At 59.2% G+C, this 22,918-nt stretch overlaps 3 protein-coding genes and 1 non-coding gene across 4 annotated transcripts; all 4 read right to left on the reverse strand.

Annotated features, from left to right (window-relative positions):
* Positions 1-1,160: 1,160 nt before the first annotated feature.
* PCSK9 (proprotein convertase subtilisin/kexin type 9) lies at positions 1,161-4,991 on the reverse strand. The gene is made up of 11 exons (XM_062003808.1): positions 4,953-4,991; positions 4,690-4,813; positions 4,362-4,495; positions 3,624-3,765; positions 3,329-3,525; positions 3,053-3,236; positions 2,628-2,798; positions 2,216-2,364; positions 1,945-2,110; positions 1,534-1,715; positions 1,161-1,328 (listed from the first exon to the last, which is right to left on the reverse strand). Exons 1-11 carry the CDS (start codon positions 4,974-4,976, stop codon positions 1,161-1,163), a joined length of 1,641 nt encoding a protein of 546 aa, XP_061859792.1. The 5' UTR covers positions 4,977-4,991.
* A 2,291-nt stretch (positions 4,992-7,282) lies between these two features.
* On the reverse strand, positions 7,283-7,353 carry TRNAG-CCC (transfer RNA glycine (anticodon CCC)). The gene has a single exon. It is a non-coding gene; the product is annotated as a tRNA-Gly (tRNA).
* A 1,899-nt stretch (positions 7,354-9,252) lies between these two features.
* BSND (barttin CLCNK type accessory subunit beta) lies at positions 9,253-12,394 on the reverse strand. Its single transcript, XM_062003187.1, has 4 exons — positions 12,218-12,394; positions 11,011-11,090; positions 10,347-10,589; positions 9,253-9,538 (listed from the first exon to the last, which is right to left on the reverse strand). Exons 1-4 carry the CDS (start codon positions 12,392-12,394, stop codon positions 9,253-9,255), a joined length of 786 nt encoding a protein of 261 aa, XP_061859171.1.
* Positions 12,395-14,341: 1,947 nt separating this feature from the next.
* Positions 14,342-21,202, reverse strand: TMEM61 (transmembrane protein 61). Its single transcript, XM_062004231.1, has 3 exons — positions 21,179-21,202; positions 16,657-17,067; positions 14,342-14,686 (listed from the first exon to the last, which is right to left on the reverse strand). The coding sequence occupies exons 2-3, from the start codon at positions 17,004-17,006 to the stop codon at positions 14,401-14,403; spliced, it is 636 nt and encodes a 211-aa protein (XP_061860215.1). The 5' UTR covers positions 17,007-17,067; positions 21,179-21,202; the 3' UTR covers positions 14,342-14,400.
* Positions 21,203-22,918: the final 1,716 nt, after the last annotated feature.

Genomic DNA, 22,918 nt, shown 5'->3' on the forward strand with positions numbered 1-22,918 from the left:
GCGTGTGTCTTTCACTTCTCTGGGGCTTTGTTCATCAAGTGAAGCCCAATGCTACTGGAAACAGCAGCAAAAGGCACAAGGGCACCTTCCCCAAAGCTGGTTTGTTTCCATAACTGGAAACTCTTATCCCACCCCACTGTTTTAAAAACAAATTCCTGCTCCTGCATGTGCGTGGGACAACAGGTCCCAGCCCCATCCTCTGTGCCAGCTCTGCGAGGCTGTGCCAACCCGGGGCCCCGCCTGCCAGGGGCCCCAAGCGGAGCCTGAGCTGGTGGCTCACTAAGGAAGCAGAGCTCGTGTGGGGGAGCAGCATGTCTGGCAGCCAGGTGCCAGCTCCCCCGCCCAGCCCGATTCCCCGGGGGAGGTGCAGCCAGCTGATGGATCACACCCACTGAGCACTGCTCTAGGAATTTTATTTTAAAAAGGCATTTATAAAACGTTTATAAAATTCCAAATAAATATTTGAGGTACAAATGTAAAAACCGAAGTACTATGAAAGCTGCTTCTTCTATGTCGTTTAAAAAAAAGGAATTACAGATCTGTGTGTCTTGGGAAGATCTGAAAGGGAAACTGTTAGAGCAATGCCTAACACCAGCAGATCATTAACTCTGACTTAACAACAAAAAGAAACCACTAACAAAGCAGAAGCTGACTGTAGCAATGCAGATAAAAATCTAATTAAGCAGACTGTTTAAACTACATCCCTCACACGACTACAAAGTAAAGAAGTCTCCTAGGTACAGGGGTAGGCAATTACTAAGCTGCCCAAAAATGGATTTTTCCAGAAGCAACATCAGCTGACATCTGACGAGCAACTAACCAGGAAAGGAAGGAGCAATCCTCACCGCAGTGAGGGGTTTTTGTTCGAAGGTGGTGGCTTTGTCGCATGCTGGGTGCCAACACGGATAAACAGCCTCGAGAGGACTCGGACACTCGGGGTACTGCTGGGAGGAGCCGGAGCGCAGCGGGAAGCGAGCCCGGGACAGCCGCCGTGCCGGGTCCCGCAGAGGTGCCGCAGAGCCACCGGCGCCGGGCCCGCCGTGTGCTGGACGCCCGGGAGCGGGGCCCGTGCGGGAGCGGCGGCTCGGCCCCGGCGGGCTGCGGGGCCAGGACGGGCAGAGCGGCCAGCGCCGCGGGCCCGGCCGGGGCTCGGCCCGTCGCTACCGCCGGCTCCGGCAGCAGATGGCGACGGCCGCGGCCGCTGCGCTGCCCGGGGCGCCGGCTGCCACGCACGTGTCGCCCGCGGCGTAGGCGCCCGTGGTGCCGGGGCTCTGGGAGTGCGCGTTGCAGCCTGTCAGCGTCCAGCCGTCCCCACAGGACACCGTCACCTAACGGGGGACAGGGGGTCACCCTCCACGGCTCTGCCCGTGGCCTGTGTCACGCTGAGCTACTGGACCCAGCTGCGGAGGGGTGTCCTATTGCACTGGGGGCAGCAGCGATGAGATGCCAAAGCCACCCCAACCCAGCGTGCAGGTGGCAGAGGGATGAGCAGAGGCGAGGACATCCCCAGCACAGAGCGTGCAGCATCCTTACCTTCTCCACAGAGCCCTGGGATGTGTGCTCCCTCACCCGGCACTCGAGGCTGGCGGCGGGGCAGCACGAGGCGTGTGCCACCAGCCCCGTCCTGCCTGAGCAGCTGCCGGGCCTGCTCCCGGGCCCTGGCACGGGTCTGCCACTCTCACCCAGCGCTGCGGCCGGGGAGTGGAAACTGCACCCTGATGGAGGGAAAGGGGCTGTTGGCACAGGGCAGCTGCGGCAACATCCCAGTGCAGGTGCTAAGGCATGTCCCCGCTGAGCTCTGAGCCTTCCCTGCCTCCATGCATGCAGCATGTGTCCCTTTTCCCTGACACCCCAGCACTCACACCCCCGCTTTTATACCCAGATCCCAGAGGTTTTCTGGAGGTGTTGGCTCAAGGCTCTGTAACCCATTGTGTCAGGTGTTACCTGTCAGCACATGGTCCTGCGGGGAGCAGGCGGCCCCCAGAGCCGACAGGGAGCTGGCGTTGATCCGACACTCGGCCCTGGGCCACGTGCAGCACCTGGCGATGGCATAGACACCCTGGCCCCGGAAGGCGTTGTGGGCCACACACTGCTTCTGCCCGTCCTTGACCTGCAGCCACAACAGCACAGTATCACCAGGGGTGCTCAGGGGCCTGGGGACTCCCCTCAGGCTAATGTGCACCCCCAGAGCAGTGTGTCCCTGTGCCCTGCTCACCTCCATGTGCTCCCCCAGCCGCCTGCTGCTGTGGGAGAAGCTGGAGCAGCTGAGCATCTCCTCGGCACTGGCGCAGCGAGCCACAGCTGTAGCGTGCCGGGTGAGCCCTGAGCGCGCCGACCACACGGAGCGGCAGTACAGCTGCTCATCTGCAGTGGGATGGATGGTGTTGGCGGCAGGGCAGACACTCACTGCAGCACCCAGAGCCCACAGCACCGACTGAGCTATCCAGGAGGGCTGGCAGGTCTCCCTCTCTACCCTCTGCGTGCAGTCACGCTCAGGCTCATCCATCCCCCGTGCAACTCAGGGAGGAATATGCCCTGCCAACACACCATGCTTTCACCCTGCCACTTCTTTCCCCAGTGAAGGGCAGAGCTCTGCCAGGCACCAAGCAGGCAGACAAGGTCTTTACCTGTGCCCAGCTGGGCGGGCAGCCCAGCCACGCTGTTGGGCGTCTGGAGCCGCTGCTCCTCGGGGAACCACGCCATGTCCATGGTGTTCTTGGTGGCGAAGTGCAGGAGCTGCTGCCGGAGCTCGGCGAGGCTGAGCTGGGGCTCGGCGCTGAGCAGCATGGCGGCGATACCTGCCGAGAGCCCAGGGAGCTGCCGTCAGAGCCGCCTGTGCACAACTGCCCTCAGCAACGCAGCTCCAGACACAAGCTAGCGGAGCCGCCGCAGCCCATCATCCACAGCACACAAATGAGCCCACCAAACCAAAACCGTGGCACCACAGCCTGCAAAACTGTCCCCGGAGAAAGCGGCCCCGATGGCCCTACACATGCAGGGACACGTGCCCAGCAGCAGCCAGCCTTGTCCGCTAGCCCGCAGCCCAGCTCGCCTGCCACGTGCGCGGCCGCCTGCGACGTCCCGCTCTGTGCCGTGAAGCACGTGCTGCAGTCGCTGGAGGCGCCGATGATGTCGTCCCCTGGGGCAAACAGGTCCACGCAGCGGCCAAAGTTGGTGCCCAGGGTGCCGATGGAGGCGGGTTGGTCCTCGCTGTTGGTGGCACCGACCGTGATGACCTGCCGGGATGGCAACAGAGGCAGGCATGGGCAGGATGGGATGCACAGCCCCAGCTTGCTCAGCCAACTTGGGATCCACCTCAAGCCGATACCTCCGGCTCAGAAGCTGGTGAGTACAGGCAGGCATCGTCCTTGTAGTTGCCGGCAGCCGCCACCATCACCACTCCCAGCTGCGCCATGTGCCGGCAGCCGGCGTTCAGCACGCGGCTGTAGGCGCCGGCAAAGGGCAGCAGCACCAGCAGCGGCATGCGGGGCTCAGCCTCCAGCCTCGCCTTGATAAACTCCAGACCTGTCCAGGTGGGAGGGAGACAAAGATAAGGGTCAGGAAACTATGGCAGGAGGGGACAAGGTGGGAGGCTCCAGGAGGGACCGTTGCGGGTGACTCACCGATGAGGGTGCCACTGACGGTGCCCTTTCCCTGGCAGTTCAGCACACGGAGGCTGTGGATGCTGGCACCTGTGGCCACGCCGGCGTCGCGCCCACTCAGCACCCCGGCCATGTGGGTCCCGTGGCTGTCACACTTGCTGGCCTGGCACAGGCACCACAGTTTTACACCCCAGCCCATTGCATCAAGACAGGTTTGCAATACCACAGCATTCTTCCCATCTCAGCCCACCCCTACAGCTAAATCCCACTGCAGAATAAACCTTTAACAATACTTTGCAGGGGGGAGCAGATAAAACCATCCTGTGTGGAAAGAGAAAAGCTGGCAGAAAGGATAGGGGATGCAACCAGCCTTCCCTAGGGCTGTGCAAGCAGTGGGATCCCCTACACATGCAGCATTGCAAGCCATGCAAGGCTACACGAGCACCTATGCATGGTGCAGGTGTGGGGTGGACCTTAATTCCCCCTTGCAAGGACACCCTGACATGCACCCATTCTCCCTCTCACCTGCCTTCTATAGAAAAGAGCACTGACCTACTAAGCCACAGCCCCAAATAGACCACATTGAGGATTCCAATACCCCCGAGGACCACAGCTCCTGCTGCTGTGTGACCTGCCCAGCATTTTGCCACAAGCCAAGTGACTCTCCTGTCCTAGGAAGGCCCACAAGCCCATTTAGGGTTTGGTGTGTGCAGAAGGATGCTCTTGCCAGGCTGCAGCATGTGGCATCTTGGGGCTCACCTGCCTGTGGAAGCGGGTGCCATCCTCCTCAGGGACTCTCTCAAAGTCAGTCACAAGCACTCTGCCCTCGATCTCCCGATGGGTGCTCTGCACGCTGGTGTCCAGCAGGTAAATCTCCACCAGGTCACCTTTATCTACACAGCCAGGGTGAAATGCAACCACCGCCAGAGTCAGCCCAGGTCACCTGGGATGCTCCTAAAACGCAGCTCCAGACCCACAGCACCATGGGGAAGGTGGATATCCTTGTCCCCTTGAGACCAGGAGAGTGGATGGGCAGACTGGCCCTTCCTGAACCCCCACGCTCCTCCTCCCATGCCCCAGCACTTACTGGGAGGGCTGTAGGCGCCTGATCTGGGCTGTGGTGGCACGATCCTGCCCAGGTTCCAGGGGATGCTCTGGGCAAAGACATAGGCATCCTCCTCGACATACTCCACGTGTGGCAGCTTCAGCGCCTGTAGGGAGGAGGCACAGCACCCGGCACGGTGGCAAAGCTCCCCCGGGGCTGGGGCTGCCACTTGCCACCAGTGCCGACCCCTACCGCTGCCCCTCGCCACGACCCCCACCCTGGGACCAATCCTCTGCCCCTCATACCATGTCCAGGACGTCGCTGCTCATCTTCACCAGGAAGGCGGGCAGGAGGTGGAAGATGTGCAGCAGCTCGGTCAGGTACCCGCGCCGGGCCGCCCGGACCTGCAGCCGCTGCGCCGAGCCCCGCACCTCAGCCTCGGCGCCCGCCTGCAGCACCACCACGTAGCGCCCGGGCAGCCGCCACGACGCCTGCGGGGACACGCGGCCACGGGATCGGGGTTTGCGGGAGACGGACGCTCCCGGCCGCCCCGTTCGGCCCCCCCATGCACACTCTCGCCACGCTCCTCACCTTGGCGGCGCGATGGAAGGCGGCGGGTGTCGAGGGGACAGCCCCGACGGCCACCGCCTCCTCCTCGGCAGCCCCAAGGGCCAACACCAGCTCCTCCCGCAGCTCCCCTGCCGCCCGCGCCAGCGCCAGCACCAGCACCAGCGCCAGCGCCCGTGGGGCCATGGCCGCCCCCTCGACGCCCACCGCGGGCTCCTCGCAGGCGACGGCACCGACTCGACCAGCCGGAGCGCAGCCGCGGAGCCCCGGCACGCACCCGCGGAGCCCAGCAGCGGAGCGCACCTCGGAGCCCCGGCACGCACCCGCGGAGCCCAGCAGCGGAGAGCACCCGCGGAGCCCCGGCACGCACCCGCGGAGCCCCGGCACGCACTCGCGGAGCCCAGCAGCGGAGAGCACTCGCGGAGCTCCGGCACGCACCCGCGGAGCCCAGCAGCGGAGAGCACCCGCGGAGCCCCGGCACGCACCCGCGGAGCCCCGGCACGCACCCGCGGAGCCCAGCAGCGGAGCGCACTCGCGGCTGCGGCTTTGCCCGGCGCGGCGGGGCGGGGGGATCACGCCACCGGCGCCGGCCCCATCGGCCCACCCGTGCGGGTTAACCATTAACGGGGCCGCGGCCGGGAAGGGGCGCGGGGGCAGGGGAGGCGCGGAGGGAGGAGGAGGGGAACAGGCACGGCTGCCCGCTCCCCAGACAGCTGGGAATCGCCCCCCGGGTGCCGGAGCATCGTTGAGAGCTCTGGCAAGCAAAACGCGGACGCTCAAGGACTATTTTCAGAACGGACTGAGGGCTTTTCTGTGCCTCTTACTGGCTTACTTCAGAGATAAATTTCCGTGAAAGCCTCTAATCCTGTTTAGGCGTTTTTTACGGAGTCGTCACACACGATGAATATAATTTATGCGGGCTGGGGGTCGGTGCTGTCCCGCGGCTCTCACCGCTGCCTCCCACCTCTGCCCTCCCTCCGCGCCCGGCTCCCACGCTGCCCCGGCACCTCCGCTCACCTTCGGCAAACCTTCCCCTGCTTGTGAGGGAAATGGGGATTCAGTCTTACTGGCTATTTATAAGCTCCTCGGAGCCCAGATGTTCTATATGGATGTATATGTTTTAAATGGATGTGTATGTTTTATATGGATGTATGCGGTTTATGTGGATTTATATACTTTCTGTGTAACGAGTCCTGGAGTAGGTACCTGGTTTGGGTACCTGGGGGGATGCTGGACCCCAGATGCCACCCTCTCTCTGCTGTGGTGAGCTGACATCACCAGGGTCCAGTGTCCGCCAGGCCCCTCATGGGCACAAGCCTCCCCCCTGATTTTCAGCTCAGCTTACCCAGGCACTACTGAGTGGAGCTGATGATGCTTTGAGACACCTCAGGGCAGCCGAGCACCGGGGGACTCTGCTTCGAGGGGAACAGTCTCCCTCTCCCTGCTGCTTTTTTTTTTTTTTGCACGGGGAACAAACAGAGTCCGAGGGAAGGATGGAGAGAGCCCACAGAGCCCACTGAGAGAGCCTTGCACACCCACCATGTGCTGAGCAACCCCGGAGAGGTCTTGGCATGAGCACCCCTCCCTAACGGGTGTGTGCAGGGAGTGTGAGAGATGGCTGGAAGCAGTGGCTATCTGCAGAAAGATTCTTTTTTCTCATTGAAAAAATATTCAGAAATAGCCAAAACCTTGCATCTTGTAAGAGAAGAGACCCGTTTCCCATCCTGGCACACAGGGCAGCTTCCAGCAGCAACTCCTGCTGCAGAGAGCAGTGGTACTCACTGTGGTATATCTGTGTCTGTGCAAAGAGGGGGCTCCTCTTTAGGGGGAAGGAAGGAGGGAGCAAAAAAGCCAACATAAAATACCCTAGCAAGGCGGGAAATGCCCTTAAATCCCCCGCTGCTCTCCAACCCCAGGGATGCCGACAGTACGGAGGGTGATACTGGCTTGAGGGTCATCTCCAGCATCCTGACTACAGGACATCTCGGGAAAAAAAACCACCAAAATTCACACCTCAAGATTTTGAGGCGATTCGGTGTGTTTTCACCAATCGGCAGCTGGTCAAGGCTGCACCAGCCGGGAATCGAACCCGGGTCGCAAGAATGGGAATCTTGCATGATACCACTACACCACTGGTGCGCTGGCAGAGCGCCGCGCTGCGCGCCTCCAGCCCCGCACACACCCCGCGCCATGGGCTGCGTGGGCGGCAGCGCCACCCGTCCTGCGCAGCACCGCGGCGGGTGTCCCACGGCCGCGGGGCTCGGGCGGGGGCGCAGTGGAAGGCGCGGGGGGAGCGCCGGAGCCCGGGGCGGAGCGGGCCCGTAATGCCATGCAGGAATGTCCTGTTTCTTGCAATGTTTAACCTCGTCCGGCGTGGGGGAGACGAGCCCTTCGGCTCCGGCAGCCTCTGGGGCCGCGGTCTTCCCTCCCTCCCACCCGTGGGCACGGCACGGCACAGCACGGCACGGCTGCTGTGCTGAGGGATGCAGGGATCCAAATCCAGCTACACAAAGGGGCTCCTGGGTGGGAGGTGAGCCCCCAGCCCCCATTTCAGCCCTCTCCCTTGCCCCTGACAGCTTTTGCAAATCAAGTTTCTTTTGCCACCAGTGGTGAGGTGAGGCCCGGGGCATGAAATGGGCCAAAGCTTTTTTGTCGCTACAAAGCTCCTGCACTCATTAGGAGACAATGACACGGAGCAATGCTGTGCCCTGGGCACCCTCCAGAACCCAGGGAGACGCGGCCCATCCGAATGGCATCCCTGCAGCCACCTCACTCTGTCTCCACCGGGAAGGACGGGCAGGACTCGAGCAACTGTAAACAGTTGGGTAATGCTTCCTCTTGGACAGCTGCTCACAATATTTAGCAAACACCAGAATATTCATTCCCCACCCTGCTGACAGCATGTTGTCCATAAAGACATTAGAGGCCCTTCTGTGAGGTAATGCCAGGAGGGGTGGCACATGAAGTAGGAAGGAAGCCCCCAGGCAGAGCCATTTCTTGCACCTACAAAGTGATCCCCAGGCAGCAGGAGTGTGAGGGACCATCATTCCCCGGGCTCCCATGCTCCATCTCCCTCACATGCCAGAGGACAGCTTTCCCTACCACTTTTGGCATCGCCAACCCACATAAATTGGCTGAAGAGCCCCTCTGCCAGCAGACAGGTGCTCCCAAGCCTCCTGGGTCCATGTCAGGCACAGACAGCATCCAGCCCAGCTTCCCCAAAGCAGGGTGAAGGGCTCTCAGCATCCCCATCCTATTGGATCTGCTGATGCTTTGATGCAAAGCCAGCTGCCCCGTGGAGGCTCAGCCTCAGATCCCCATGACCCCGAGCAGCTGAAGGGCAGGTAGAGGTCACAGCTCCAGCCAGCGCTGCCCCCTCTGTGTGTTACAAACAGGGAAAACCACTGTGTTGCCCCTGTGGTGGTGACAAACCAGACTGAGCTCCAGCAACGTGGCCTGAAATGAGTACATTATTCAGGGGGAGTTTGGAGGTGGTGAGTTTGGGAAGTCCCAGCACTGCAGCTGTGACACTGTCTCAGCAGAGACAGAAAATGTCCCCAAAGCCTCTGCCTCAAACAGCCCTCAGGAAGCCATAGCTGGCACCGGCACTTTCATCTGGGTCCTCTCGCCCTGGTTCCTGCTGGTGCTGGAAGCTGAGCCTTGTGCAGGAGGTGGGGAACAGCACAGTCTGTGCCCCCCATCACCCCTCTCCCAACCCGGAGACACGAAGGCTGCCTGCAGCCAGAGTCACGTCAGCTAACTTTAATTCCAGAGGGGCTTCGCTGAATGGGAGAAGGGCTTTGTGCACACCTCTGCCTTGTAAACACAACGTGGGGTGGATACACATCCACCAACCAAAACGCTGCTCCTGTTTCAAGCAGCAGAGCTAGTTCTGTCCCTTCTTAAGCACCCAGGGGCTCTTCCACGCTGTGGCGGCTGCACTTCAGGGGGCAGCCCCAGCCCCTTTCTTCCCGGCTACGACATTCGCGTCCCCTCCACCAAAGGAGTCGGCGCCGAGTGGCCGTTCTCTCCGGGAAATCAGTTGTCGGGCTCAAAAAGGCGGTCGCTGTCCTCGAGCAGCGTGTCCAGCTCCTCTCGGAGCCCGTAATACAGGTCATCCTCCTTCCCAGGGCCTCTGCGGGGGGAGCCGGGCTGCGGGCCCCCTGCCGGGGAGGCGGCCGGGGTGCAGCCGGAGCGCTCGGTGGACGGGGAGGGTCGGCCCCGCGGCGCGGGGCTGCCGGGCACGGAACCCTCCAGCGACGGGGTGTCCATGTCCTCCAGGAGCGATGCCAGCGGCGCGGGCCCCGGGGGCGGCTGCGGGGGGCTGCGGGAACAGGCAGGGCCGAGGGCAGCGCGCAGGGCAGGGCTTGCGCTAAACACAGCTGGGCAGGGGTCACATTATACACAGCTGGGCAGGGGTCACATTATACACAACTGGGCAGGAGCTGGGGCTTTCCCCCGGTGCTGGTGGCTGCTGGAGCCGGCACCGGGCTCAGCGTTGCTCAGCCAGCGTCCCAGCATCACCAGTCCTCTTGCTGGGTGGTTGCAGTGCCTGGGAGGGCTTTCTTTCAGGCCGTGGTACCTGCCTTCACAGGGACAGCACGCCTGCCAGGTTCCTTCTGCTCACGGAACAAGGTAGGAGCTGCCCTCACATGCTGTGCCTACAGCCCAGGGAGAGAGCAAGAGCCAGCCCAGCTGCAGCTGTGTTTTGGCAGAGGAGTGCCCAGCTCCCATGCCCTGAGTCTGCACAGTGACCCCATCACCTGCAAAGCACTTTGGGGGTCTCCTGGCCTGATGCGTGGGCATCATGTGTGGCATCTTGTTTGAGGGACACATGTTGAGTGTCTCACGTCTACCAAAACCTGACAGGAACCTGGGATTTATTCTGCTGAGGGACATTGTATTTATAACAGGAAATAAAAGCAAAATGCAAATTACAACCAAAGGCAACCCAGATCTGCTCCTGGTAAATAATTTGGTGCTGAGACTCCACTGTCAGGGCTCCAGCGGGGTGGGAGGCTCTGGGGGTTGGTGCTGTATGACCAGCAAAGATGCCTGTCCCTCCCCTGCTGGGGGTCTGAGCCCCCATGGTTTCACCCCACATCCCACCCAGCGCCGCCGGCATCACGTACCAGCTGCCTGCCGCCGTGTCCAGCTGAGCTGTGGGCTCTCGGGGGGCATCTGCAGCACTGCCCAGCTCTCTGTGCACCTCTGCTCTCGCCTGCACAGCCGACTGGGAGCAGCTGCGGGACCTGGGCTGGGCCACGGCAGGGAACGGCACTGAGCTCAGTGCCTGCCTCTGGAGCTGCTCATAGGACGGCAGGCTTTTCTCATAGGTGTTGTCAGCCTCTTGGTTGGAGCAAGGTATCTGCAAGCTAGAGGAGAAGGAGAAATGAGGTGCTGAGCAGGACCTGGCCCCCCCTGGAGCTGGGAGATGCTCAGGGACACACATACAGGACTCCTCCAGGTGTGTTGGAGGCCACTGAGGCCACATCAGTGCCCACGGCAGCAGCGGGTCCTTGCAGGGGGATGCCCACAGGAGCACAGCTGGATGCTTGGCACCCCTCAGTACCCCTCCAGCTCCATCCCTGGGGTGGGGGGGGAGTGTCAGCCAGTCCTTGCCTCCCCCACCCTGGCCCCCACTTCTCATCTTCTGCTGCAATAGGTGCAGTTGTCCCCGGTGCCAGTGTGCTCAGCTGCTGCCCTTGATCCCGGGGCCACACAGATAACCCTGTGTACAGATGGAAACACCTGCCAGAAGGGAAAGGGCCTCTGGGGCTGAGTGCTGGAACCTACCGGGTGCCCTTCTCCGGCAGCACGATGGATTTGTGCTCCAGGAACCGCTCAGCCTCGGGGTCCACAGGGATGAATGTTATCTGGGGGGGAAAGAACCGCAGAGCCCAGGGGCTGTGCTGGGCATTGTGGGCACCCTCGGCCCTTCTTAGTGGTAGAATTGCCAGGGTGGCCCTTCAGCTGGGCTTTTGGGCTTCTCCCAGCACATTTGGGTGCCTCACTTGGAAATGGGGTTTTGGGAGGGAAATCAATGAAGGAAACCAGCATGCCCTGCTCTCAGCACCTTGTCCCCAGGGGGGTCATGTGTGTCCCCGAGCCCAGGGCAGGTCCTAGGGCCCATAGGGGAGGTCAGTGAGCAGTGACAACACCAAGGGTATCCTGTCCTTGAGCCCCAAGCACAGCAACAAAGCCACATCTCCGTCCTCACTGAGGCTGAGTTCAGCTTTGGGGGGAGCTGGGTTCAGCTTCACCCTGATCACAGGGAACTCAGCCAGATTCAGGGCTCCCAGCTGGTCCCAGGTCCTGGGGACCTACACTGTGGGTCCTACACTGCCCCACATTTTGGGGTGCAGCCAAGCTGGTGATGGGCCATCCAGCAGCACCCAGATCAGCACACAGCCACCCTCTCCTTGGGAAAAAGACTCTTCTGCCAGCTGCATGTGCCAGGGCAGGGACCCATGGCCATCTGCCACGCCGGCGTGCCCTCTGCCAAGGAGACTGGCAGGGGAGGGCTTTGGCTGGGGGAGGATGGACCCCTCTAGACCTCCATGGCCATGACAGCTCCTTCTATGCAGTCCTGAGAGCCCACCGAGCCTTCAGCCCCTGTAGGTGCCAGGAAAGGGCTGGTTGGAGGGATGTTACATGGGAGAGATGAGCCTGAGCTGACTTCCTGGGGCTTATTCACCGCTGCCTGCTTGGAAGGAAAGCCCCAGGCTCAGGGAGGTAGGTGCAGGGTCACAGGGGGCTGAGGGAGCAGGGCTGCAGCCTGTGGGCATCAGCAGAGAGGTGCAGCAGGGCACAAGCCTCCCAAACCAACCTTCCCCCTCCAGATCACCCCACCTGGCTTTCCCCTGGGAAACCTGCTGCTGCCCTTCCCCATAGATGGGGAAACTGAGGCACAGCCTGAGGCTAAACATCCACAGCAGCCCAAAGCCTCCAAACCCATTTGGAGCCTCGAGCCTCCCAAGGCACACAGCAGGACAGTCCCTACCTTGGGGTAGCACTGACACATGCTCCAGGTGATGCCCACGACCACGAGCAGGACCCCCAGGGTGCAGAAGGTGATGTAGATCTGGGGCTTCTCTACGCTCATGATGAACATCCCCGTCATCACCAGGAAGAAACCCAGGATGATGAAGCCATAACGAAAGCTTTTCTCCTCGGCCATGGAGTGGGGCAGAAAGGGGAGGAGGTGCCGGCAAGCTCTTCTACCTGCGGCTGCTGCCCACTGAGCATACCTCCGGCACAAGGCGAGGAGTGGTTTCTCTCTCTGGAGGCTGCCAGGGGCTGAGGATCAGCTGCACCTTGAGCCTGGTCCTGCCCAGGGCTGAGCCAGCCAGTTTTTAACGGGTTTGTAATGAATGCAAACACCGACCCGTCGTTCACACTCCAGTGAAGCCGCCCGGCACGTGTCCGCGTAACCTTCCCTGCGGGCACAGGCAGCCGGACCCCAGCCTGGGCACGGATGGGGAGGGACATGGGGTCACCGAGGCAGAGACGGGGACCCAGGGAGCAGCTGCTCCCCACGGGACTTTTCCAGAGCTGGGCTTGACTGTAAATCAGAGCTGGCAGAGCCCCAAATAAGGAGGATGCCAGGGCACAGCATATTCTCAAGAGCTGCGGGGCTGTAGCAGGGAAGGAGGGAGTGCTCTGGGGTGTTTTTGGAGGTTGGAGGGTTGAGAATAGTCCTCACCTCGCTCCAGCTGGGTGCTAGGGCTCAGCTACTGGGGCAGCAACCGAGCTGTGAAAGGGAGGCCAAAGCCAGGGAAGGCTGGAGTACGGTTGGTCCACCCAGGGGGAGTGAGGACAGAGCACCCTCGTGTTTGCTTAGGATGGACATGGGCTGTTGAAAGGTGTTCCCTTCCCATCACATATCTGACAGCCAGACAGTAGCAGTGGCTTTAATTAGCCTTCATTTAGCCCCCTGCTTGCCTGCCTGCCTGCCTGGGAACACATAGACCTGGCTTATGCACAATAAGCTATTTATTATAAACAAGACCTTGCACCAGACTCTGGCTCCACAGCCACTCTGCAGCTCTGCAGGGAGCCCAGGGCAGCCTGTTGTTTCAGTGGGATGGAGCAAGTGCTGCCAGCTCCCAGTGCTGTCAGCTCTTCCTCTGGGGAAGCCTGCAAACAGAATCACACAATCACAGGATGCTGGGGGTTGGAAGGGACCTCCAGAGCTCCGTCAGCCCAACCCCTGCTAAAGCAGGTTCCCCTCGATCATTGGGCACAGGAATGTGTCCAGGTGGGTTTGGAAACCTCCCGAGAAGGAGCCTCCACACCCTCCCTGGGCAGCCTGGGCCAGGGCTCACTCACCTCAGCACCAAACAAGCTTTTTTCCTTGTATCTAAGTGTAACTTTTTATATTCCAGCTCATGTTTATCATCCCTTTGTCCTGTCACTCAGCACTACAGAAAAAAGTGTTGCCCCATACCCTGACGTCCACCCTTCAGGTACTTTGATGAGGTTCCCCCTCAGCCTTCTCCAGGCTGAACAGCCCCAGATCCCACCGCCTTTCCTCCCAAGAAAGATGTTTCAGTCCTCTGATCATCTTTGTAGCTCTACACCCGTGGCGGGGGGCAGGGAGGGGGTTGTGCTGCTCAGGGTGTCTTTTTATAGGCTGCTGCCTCAAATGCCAAATGCACTTGGATGCCCTGAACGCATGCACGAGCGGCTGAACATCTCTAAGCCAAATGAAGTGAGGCGTGGGAAGTCAGTATGGGGGGAGAACAAGGTGGAAGGGATTGAGATAGGGCTGGAAGGGGCATTGAAAAGGCAGAGGAGCGAAAGGAGCTGCTTTTCCTCTGGCCAGACTTGTCGTTCTTTGCTGCAGTCTTTACGATACAGCTCTTACTTTGAGTGGGCAGCCCCTGCCACGATGTGAGCCCCCCCAAGGTAGGTCAGAGCAGGGAAAGCAAAGCATCTGCAACCAGTAGTGGCTTTATTAAAAACATGAAGGCTTTCAAACATGCCAGTTACCCCCGATGCTGCAAACACATCTCCCACAGGACCCCCAGTCCCGACAGCCCCAGACTGATCGCCCAGAAAACCATGCAGACCCTCTCCCCTCCTCACTCCCCCTCCCCTCACCCCAGCAAAGGAACGGGCTCTGTTTAAAGGTGAGGGACAGGGCAGCCACCCGCAGAGTCCCAGCCCCGTGCTGCCACCAGCTCAGACTCCCCGGATGCTGATGTTTTCGTAGCTGGGAGGAGGCGTTTCCTGCGGCTCCCCGGGCTGTTGGGTCTCCAGCCAGGAGGGGCTGGGGCGGAACAAGGCGCTGTCGGAGGAGCTGCGCCGGTGGCCACCCTGCCAGCTCTCCTCCTCTTCCAGGTAGTGGTATAGGGGTGGTGTGAGCTCCTCCTTCCTCCCTGGGGGCTGGATGTAGGCTGGGGCATCGTGGGCAGGTCTGCAGGTCAGGGCTTCCTCGTAGGTGGGGATGGCACTGGCATCCCAGCTGCTGTTCAGGAAGAAGAAGAAACCCATCAGCACACTCTGTCAGCCACAGCATCCCAGCACCCAACAACTGGAGCATCCCAGTACCCATCAACCCCATTGGCTGGAGCATCCCTGACCATGACGGACACGTGTGTGCTTGGGGCAGCATTATGGGCAGGTTTTGCACTAGGAAGACCACATCAGCTGCTTCCATCAGACCTTGTGGCAAGGCAACATTGCCCAGTTGCCTCTATTAACCCCCCACCCAATAGGCTTATTAACCTCTCATCTCTGGCATCACTGGCCTCAGCTGCAGGTGTGAATGACCACAAAGCAGCAGAGATGCTGGCTCTGGAGACATCTGCCCCTTGTTCTGCAGCACGCTGCTTTTCACAGGCAGGAGAGCATCCTCATCACCCACCTGACCCAAAGTCACCCCCTGAAGCACAGAGCCTGCCAGTAGCCCAGGCAGCAGCTTGGCACCAGCAGCCAGCGAAGTGCCAGGCACGCCCAGCCTCGTGCCTGCAGGAGCCATTCGAGCACCGGCCAAACCTGCTGCCACTTTCAGCGGCACTTTGCTGAGCAAACACAGGGCTTGTGTACAGGGACAACCTCCGGCCAACCTTTGCCCTGAGCTCAGCCCTGCTTGGCACCCTTCCAAGTACTGCAGCCCCAGAGACAGGGAGGCTTAGGAAGCAACTTTGTGTGCTGCTTGCTTTCACAGAGGAAAGCCCAACGTGGTGTGCTTGGGAAGGCTGTGGCATCAGAGGCACAGCTGCTCCAAGGGAGAGCTGGGATGCTCTGCAGGGATGCCTCCATCCCCAGCCCAGCAGCCCCTGTCCCAGACCTACTGCCCTGGGCATCTGCACCGTGGCTTTTGCCAAACAGCCGCAGCCTGCAACGGGATGCTGCCCTGGGAATGTGGAGCGAGGGATTTCTGCCAGCACAGGATGCTTTGGTGTGTGAATGCCATCACAGCTGAGGCTGGAGGAGCTGCCCCAGCACCAGCAGTGCCAGAGCACTGCCTTCCCATCCAGCACAGGAGCCAGGAACATTCCCCATGGGGGTCTCAACAAAGCCCTGCATGGAAGGAGGAATCTCCTCCCAGCTACCCAGACAGGCTCACAATTTCACCTCCAGATATTCAGCTGGGCACCAAGACCCCTGGAGAACAAGGGATGTGCCTCCCACTCTGGCTGAATTTTTATGGTTTTATGTTCTTAAGAGTTTCTTTCAGTGCTGCTTTTCCCCAGAGCCTAATTTATGCCAGAGCCAAGATTTTTGCTGTGACCCCATAAAACAGCACTGGGAAGGGCTGTCTGGCTCAGCTTCCACAGCAGTCTCTGGAACAACAACAAAAAAATCCCCCTCCTTTTGATCAAAAAACTTTAAAATTAAGAAGTGGGAATAAATCCCAGGCTCACATGGAAGAGTCTGGGGACCCAACAAGCAGCAGTGGTGACCAGGGCAGGGTGAGCGATCTTTCCACACCCCAAAACAGGCTTTGCAGAAGGACCCTCTGCCTATGCTGCCAACTCAATGACAATTTGAGCATTCTTTTCCTTCTTTTTTTTTCTTTTAACTCCCTTTTAACATAGATTTTGCTTCCCTTAAAGATGGCAGAAACCCCCTTACTCGTCCTTACTGAGCACTTCAGACCTGTGACACTGGGAAAAGTTCCACCAGCTGGAGGTCTGGATGACCATCCCCTCCCCCAAATCCAGGCCCTGTGCCAGAAAACCAATGCAGTCTTCTGCTCAGTGGCTCTGCTAAGGAGATGTCTGCCTCGGCCAGTGATGGCCCTGCAGGGCAAGGGGAGCTGTCTGCAGCTGTGGGAGCAGCCAGCGTTGGCATAGGGGGAGGGTGTCTGCAGGGAGAGGTGACATGAATGAGCAGGAGGCTCAGGGAGCAGGAGAACACAGACCAGGGTCTGAGCAGTGGGTCAGGCATCCTCAAACCCACCCAAGCACCATGCAGGGCTGTGGCACCCACCTGCAGTTCCACTTCTCCAGGGGCTCTGCGGTGAAGTACTGCAGGTCCCTGGGGAAATGGTACTGGTAGCGGCGGGAGACCACCCTGGCGTTGGCTTTCACGGACCAGAGGAGCCCGAAGAGGAGGAGGATGCCGCCGATGCCACAGCAGAAGAAGCTGATGGAGCGGAGCAGGGCGCTGGAGGAGGAGCTGGGAACGGCCTGGGCTTCCCGGGGGGGCAGGAGGCGAGTCCCACCGCCCACCCCAGAGCCCACCTCGCCATCGCTCCACCACGCAAAGCACAGCGTCCCTGTCACCAGCAGCACGGCCCCAGTGATGGTCAGCCCGTAGCGGAGAGAGGCGGCTGCCATCCTTCAGAAGGGGATTTTAGGAGGGGAGAAGGGTGAGATGAGGCATGAGAGAGTCCAGGTCCTGCAAGACAAGAAAGGGACCAGGTTAGAGAGGTCATGGAAGGAGATGTACCAGAGCAGGAATCTACTGAGATTCCCAGGGGGTTGCACATTCTTCAGCTACTTATTACTGACCATCAGGAAGGACATTGCCATCACCTCAGATGGTACAGAGAGAAGCCAGCCACCAGTTTGGACCTGTCAAATGTCCCACATGTTCACTTCCAAGCAATGACCCAGTGCTACCACAGAGCCGGGATGGACCCCCAGCCAGGGCAGCTACAGAAGCGGCTCTGGGCACTTGCTCAGCTCTTTCCTTTGGGTTTCATTCCAGACTTCCTCCCCAGCTCAGAGACATGCCAGCTGGGTTTCTGATCAAAACAAGGCTTAATGGAAGAGATTAGGGAGAGGGACATAAATTTAAGATGTCATCACTTCCAAATTATCAGTGCACATGTTTTCTCCTCTGAAATGGGAGGTAAATCAGTCCTGTGGTGACAGGAGGTGGCTGGCACCACTGACCGAAACCTGGCAGCCCTATGGCTGTGCTGCCTCTTGCTTTCTCAGGGAAAAGGGACAAGCACCATCTCTGAAACTCAAAGAGATGCTATTTCAGGGAAAAATCAACCCTCACATGCTGACAGCCCAGGGGACCTTATCCCAGGATGGTTCCTGAGACGTTGAGCAAGCAGGGACCTGAAAGAGCTCTCCTGTGACTGATGGAGCCCACAGTAGCTGCACTTCCCTCTGCTACCAAGCTCAGAGCAAGGATGGGGGCAGGAATCCCTCTGTGTCTCTGTTAAAATCAGGAATGTGCTGGATACAAGCTAAACCCTCGGAGAGGGTATGAGCTACTGCACAAGTGTTTCTGCTGTGCTGATCAGCGGGGCTGAGGCAACAGACCACTGAGATCTCTGAGACTCTTGCTGACTCAGCTACGACATCCCATTTTGAGATCCTCCGGAAGCAGAGTTTCAGTTTATTTTGAAGGTGGGGTAAATACCTTGGTTCTGGAAGAGTCAGCTCAGTCTTTGAGCTTTGGCACACAAAATCGTGCTCCCCTAGGTCAGCTCCAGTGCACACTTTCTCAGCTCCCAAGTGTGATCAATCCCACAGGTGTTATCACTGTTCTCTCCATCACTGTCAGGGTGGTTTGGGGTTGATTTGACAACCAAAGAGATGAGGCAGTGGCATGTGTTCCTGTTGGGTGGCACATCTCAGCTCAGTGTCACACGCTGAGAGCAACCATCCTTCTCCAGCACAGGAAAATTTGTGAAGGGGGAGCTGGTTTCTGATCTCCATGGATTTCTCATGACTCCTTGCTTTCTCCAGCAAACACCAAGCATCTGCTCACTGGGCTTGGGGATCCCCAGCCCTTAACTGATCAAACACCACCAGCAACTAGTCAGGCAGAGAGAACCCACCATATCCCCTCTAGCCTTGCTCGCCACCCAGCAAGAAGACGCAGGTTCAGTTCCCACTTCTTGATGGACAAAAAGCTTTGGACCATGTGGGAATTAAGCACCAACACCCTCTTACAGATTCAATCGTGGGTGACTCCTCTGTGCTTCTCATGGTGGCAGTGGCAGTGGAGAGTCTGCACACTGGGGATGTCCAGGACGGAGATGGGGCCCAAGTGTACAGGTGGGTGGGGAGCTGGGGACTCCAACTCTACCATCATCACTTTGCCTGCATGTGAGTAAAATTGAGATATTCTGGTGACTTTGGTCTCTGTTCCTCCAGGCAGGGCTCTTCTCCTGTAGTGGGGACTCAAATTGTACCCTGAGATCTGGAAGCACCAAGCCAGAGCTCGGGGGACAGAAGTTCAGCACAGTGTGATCAAGGGCAAGTGGAATGACATGATTTCAAGGCATTATTTATCAGATGGGCCCACTTCATGGGAAGCCAAATTACTTTGTAGTGAAAGAAACGCTGTCTGATCTAATCTACGTGTAATGAAGAAATCTGATGAGAAGTGGGATCCAGGAAACCCGCGGGGCAGCTGCAGGGCTGGGAGCCCTGACAGTACACTCCAGCCCTCAGCCCACTGTCAGAAGCCTGAATTCTCACCCAGGCTGGCAGTGGCCAGTGGTCCCTACAGGAGCCACAGTTTCCTGCTGGGAAGGAGGTGATGTTTGTGGGCTGAGAGAAGGCAGAGCTTCCCCCCATAATGAGAGGACACATTTAGATGCTCCCCCCCCCCGAATGGCAGGGGCTTGGCTGAGCTGAGACAGAGAAGGGGGTGTTAGAGACCAGTCTGAGGTGCTGTTTAGATGCTACTAGGGATCAGCATTGTCCGACTCATCGCCAAACACGAGCAGGACAAAGTAGACAAGCTGAGCTTGCGTTGCACTGCAGCAGTAGATGCTTAGCAGAGCACAAGGACCCTACTGACCCGTGAATCCAGCTCCCTTTGAGAGCACTGCATTTTCCTGGAGAATTCTCTAACAATATGGTTTGAAAAAAATAAACACAAACACCAAAACCACAACCCCAAAACCCTACAGCAAAGCCTTACATCCAGCTGCATGGAAACTACAGGTTGCTCCACACTGAAAGCCTGGATTAAAACAGCACCAAAAGCTGAAATGTTCAGCTCCCACAGTCAACACTCTCTTCATTTTGGGGTCGGGCTGGTGAGGACTGGGAGATGCTGCGATTCTCCTGATGAGGTTTGGGAGATTCTGTGATTCCCTGGTGAGGTCTGGGAGATTCTTGTGGTGAGATTTGGGAGATTGTGCAGCTCTGGTGAGGTTCAGGAGATTCTCCTGGTGAGGTCTGGGACATGCTGCGATTCCCCTGCCCAGCACACATCTGGGAGCGCTGGCAGCGAGGGGGAGGCGGATGTGGAGGGAAGGCGGAGAGTCTCTGGGAGGTGATGGATTGACAGCTCGAGAGAATAAACTCTTCTCTCTTGACAAAGGCAGCGCAGCACTGGGGAGCAACGCTGCAAGCTCCTGCAGCCTCCCTGGCACATGCTCCCGCAGCGCGAGTGCGGGGGCAGCTCCTCTGCGCCGGGTGACACCACCATCTCACTATCCCCTTGCCAAACCCTCTCTCGGGCTGGCACAGCTCTCCTGAGCCTCTTTAGAAGACCTACAATGTTTTTCTCGGAGCACTAACTGCTGGAAGAAGATGCCAGAGGAGCAGAGACAGGAGGGGAGGTGTGAGGCCAGGGCAGGATCCGAGTCTCTGCTCCACTCCCGTGGGCACTCAGCTCCCACACATCAGCTTTCCCCCCGAGCATTTCCAGCACAGGCTGCCTCAGGAGATGGCAATCCCCGGCTCCCAAACGTTCATCTCTGCCCCCTCGGCCACTCAGACATTTTGTTCTGCCCCGTCTCCTCCTCTGACCTGCTCTGAAATAGTTTTCCCGGGGAAATAGATTTGCACATTGTACAAACAGATACGAATGTTAATAGTTTACATAGTTCCAGTGAGATGCTGAGAATAGCATCCCCCATATAAAGTTATGCAGATGGTGATTCATAGGGTCTACGAAGCATTACTCAGAAAAACGCTCTTTTCCAGCGACACAAGAAGCAAAAAGAGTTTTGAATCTTCCCCACTGCCATCAAGCAGAGATCCACCTCCACACCCTGTTGCTTGCAGCCTGTCCGTGCGGGCTGCAGACCTTTAACCGCCCACAGGCGTGCCGGGAGAGCCGCGCCGAAGGGCGAGCGTGTCACCGGAGAAATACCTGCCTGCCTTTAACCTTTATTTAGTATTATAATGATTATTATTGTTGTTGTTATTACTGTTGTTATTATTGCTCCTGTTATTAATTGAGGCTTTGGTGCCCGTCCAACCCACAGCACTAATGATGCTCTAAAAGAGCTCCCAGAGTTCTGGCATCACCAGCCCCCAAAACGCGGGTTCAGACAGAGGGAAGCCCCCATAGCATAGCACACACGCTCCCACGGCTCCGCTCTCCTCGCCAAGCCCAGCCGCCGCTCCGGCCGTCCCGAAGGCGGCGATGCCCGGACCCGGCGTCCCCTCAAAAGACCCCCGGGAGACCCATCCCCGTCGCGGCCGCTGCCCCCGCCGCCCCTCCCGTCTGGCGTAACCCAGAGGGTGAGTGTCCGTGTCCCCTTCATGCCCGCGCCCCGTCCCAGCGCCGGTGCCGTACTCACCCGCCGCCGCCAGCCCCGCTCCCGCGGCTGCGGGGAAGCGGCCCGGGGGGCGGGCGGGGCCGGGGGCGGGCGGCGCGGCGGGGCGGTGCGGGGGGACACGGGCGGCGCCGGCGGCCCGCGGTCCCTCCCGGCCCGGGTCGCTCCCGGCTGCCGGAGCGCGGCTCGGCTCCCCGGCCCGTGGCCGTGGCGGCCGTCGGGGTGCGGCGGTGCCTGCGCCCCGGCTCTGCGGAAAACGAAACCAAAGAGTTTTAAAACATAAAGAGGAAGAAAAAGGTAAAGGAGACAACTCCCGCACAGCTTGGGCTGCCGGGGGGATCTCACGGCCCGGGAGTGCCGGGGAGGGACGGGCAGCCGGGCCGGGAGGGCTCCAGGGGCACTGGTGGGATTAGCGCTGCCCGTGTCGCGGTGGACGGGCGGCACACAGCCCGGCAACAGACGTGTCGGGGACCTGGACAGAGCTCCGGGCTGCTCAGCCCGGGAAAGGTACCCTGTGGATGCAACACCTCTGCCTTGTGGGCATCAGCATCCCACGGGTAGGACACTGCTGTCCTCGGGGCAGGACACGGCAGCACAGAGGGACTTCTGCCTCCTCTGCGACCACTATAGCTCTCCTCACCTCTCTGTCAAACACCAGTATTGCCCCTTTCCTAGTTCCAGCAGGATGTTTCCACCTGGCAGCACTCCCGAGGACACCTGGATGTTAAACAAGCTGAGGGCTCTCTGCCAAGAGGTTCAGAAAGGTCGGTGTGACTGGCACCTGTATTCAGGCACGACTCCTCACTGCAGAGCTGGAGGTAGATTTCATTACTGGCTGTCGTACCCTGCTACTGCTGTGCACCCTCACAGCTCCATCACGTTGCTCTTGAGCTACAGCTGAGCATCACTGACAGGCAAAGCCATTTCTGTGGAGACAGCTGCCCTGTAGCTGAAGCCTAAGCTGCCGTTCCTGTGCTGCTTGCAGCTGCACACCTTGCTGGCTCAAAACCAGCCCAAGATTTATCTGCACAGGCCACTGAGATGAATGCAAAGCCACATTATGGAATCATATCTGCATTGTGAGTGCTTGATATCCACTCAGCCCAGCTGAAAATGTGTGGGTGTACAGCCCCTCTTACCTGCAGACACTGCAGAGTTTTACAAATGGTAAAGTGAGGCAGAAGGAGGGCTGGTTCACACGGGCTGGCCCTCTAGCAGGTCAGGTCTCCATCATAGAGGAGCATAGGGCAGGGGTCCCCAAGGCCAGCACCCCAGAGCGGCCCTTACACACCGGGTTGGGATGCAGCAAGGTCCTTGAACCCCAGAGTGCAATCCCTGATAACAAATCCCAGGTGTCCTCCAAACCCCATGATCCTCTCTACTTGGCAGAACAGAGTTCGTCCCCTGGGAATCTAGGAGTGAACACTTGGATTTCTCCGTCGTGGTGCTGAGCACACTCATGTCACCACCTGTGAGTGATGTGGGCACTGTGAATCACCAATTTCCCTTCTAAAGGACATTGGGACATCTCATTCTGATTGTTACCTGTTCAGATATTGTGTTTAACTGAAATGGGATTGCCAAATGGCTTCTGAAGCACTTCAAGGCAGCTTTAACACATGGCTCTGGGGGCTCTCCCTAGCACAGGGCTGCAGAAGGTGATGTAGATCTGGGACTTTTCGACACCAAACTGTCTTTTCCCTCTCTGAGAACTCTCCTGCTGGTGGACAAGATGCTGCAACACATCATGGGACACAGGCAAAG

This window comes from Colius striatus, chromosome 10 (assembly GCF_028858725.1).
Source record: "Colius striatus isolate bColStr4 chromosome 10, bColStr4.1.hap1, whole genome shotgun sequence".
NCBI lineage: Eukaryota > Metazoa > Chordata > Aves > Coliiformes > Coliidae > Colius > Colius striatus.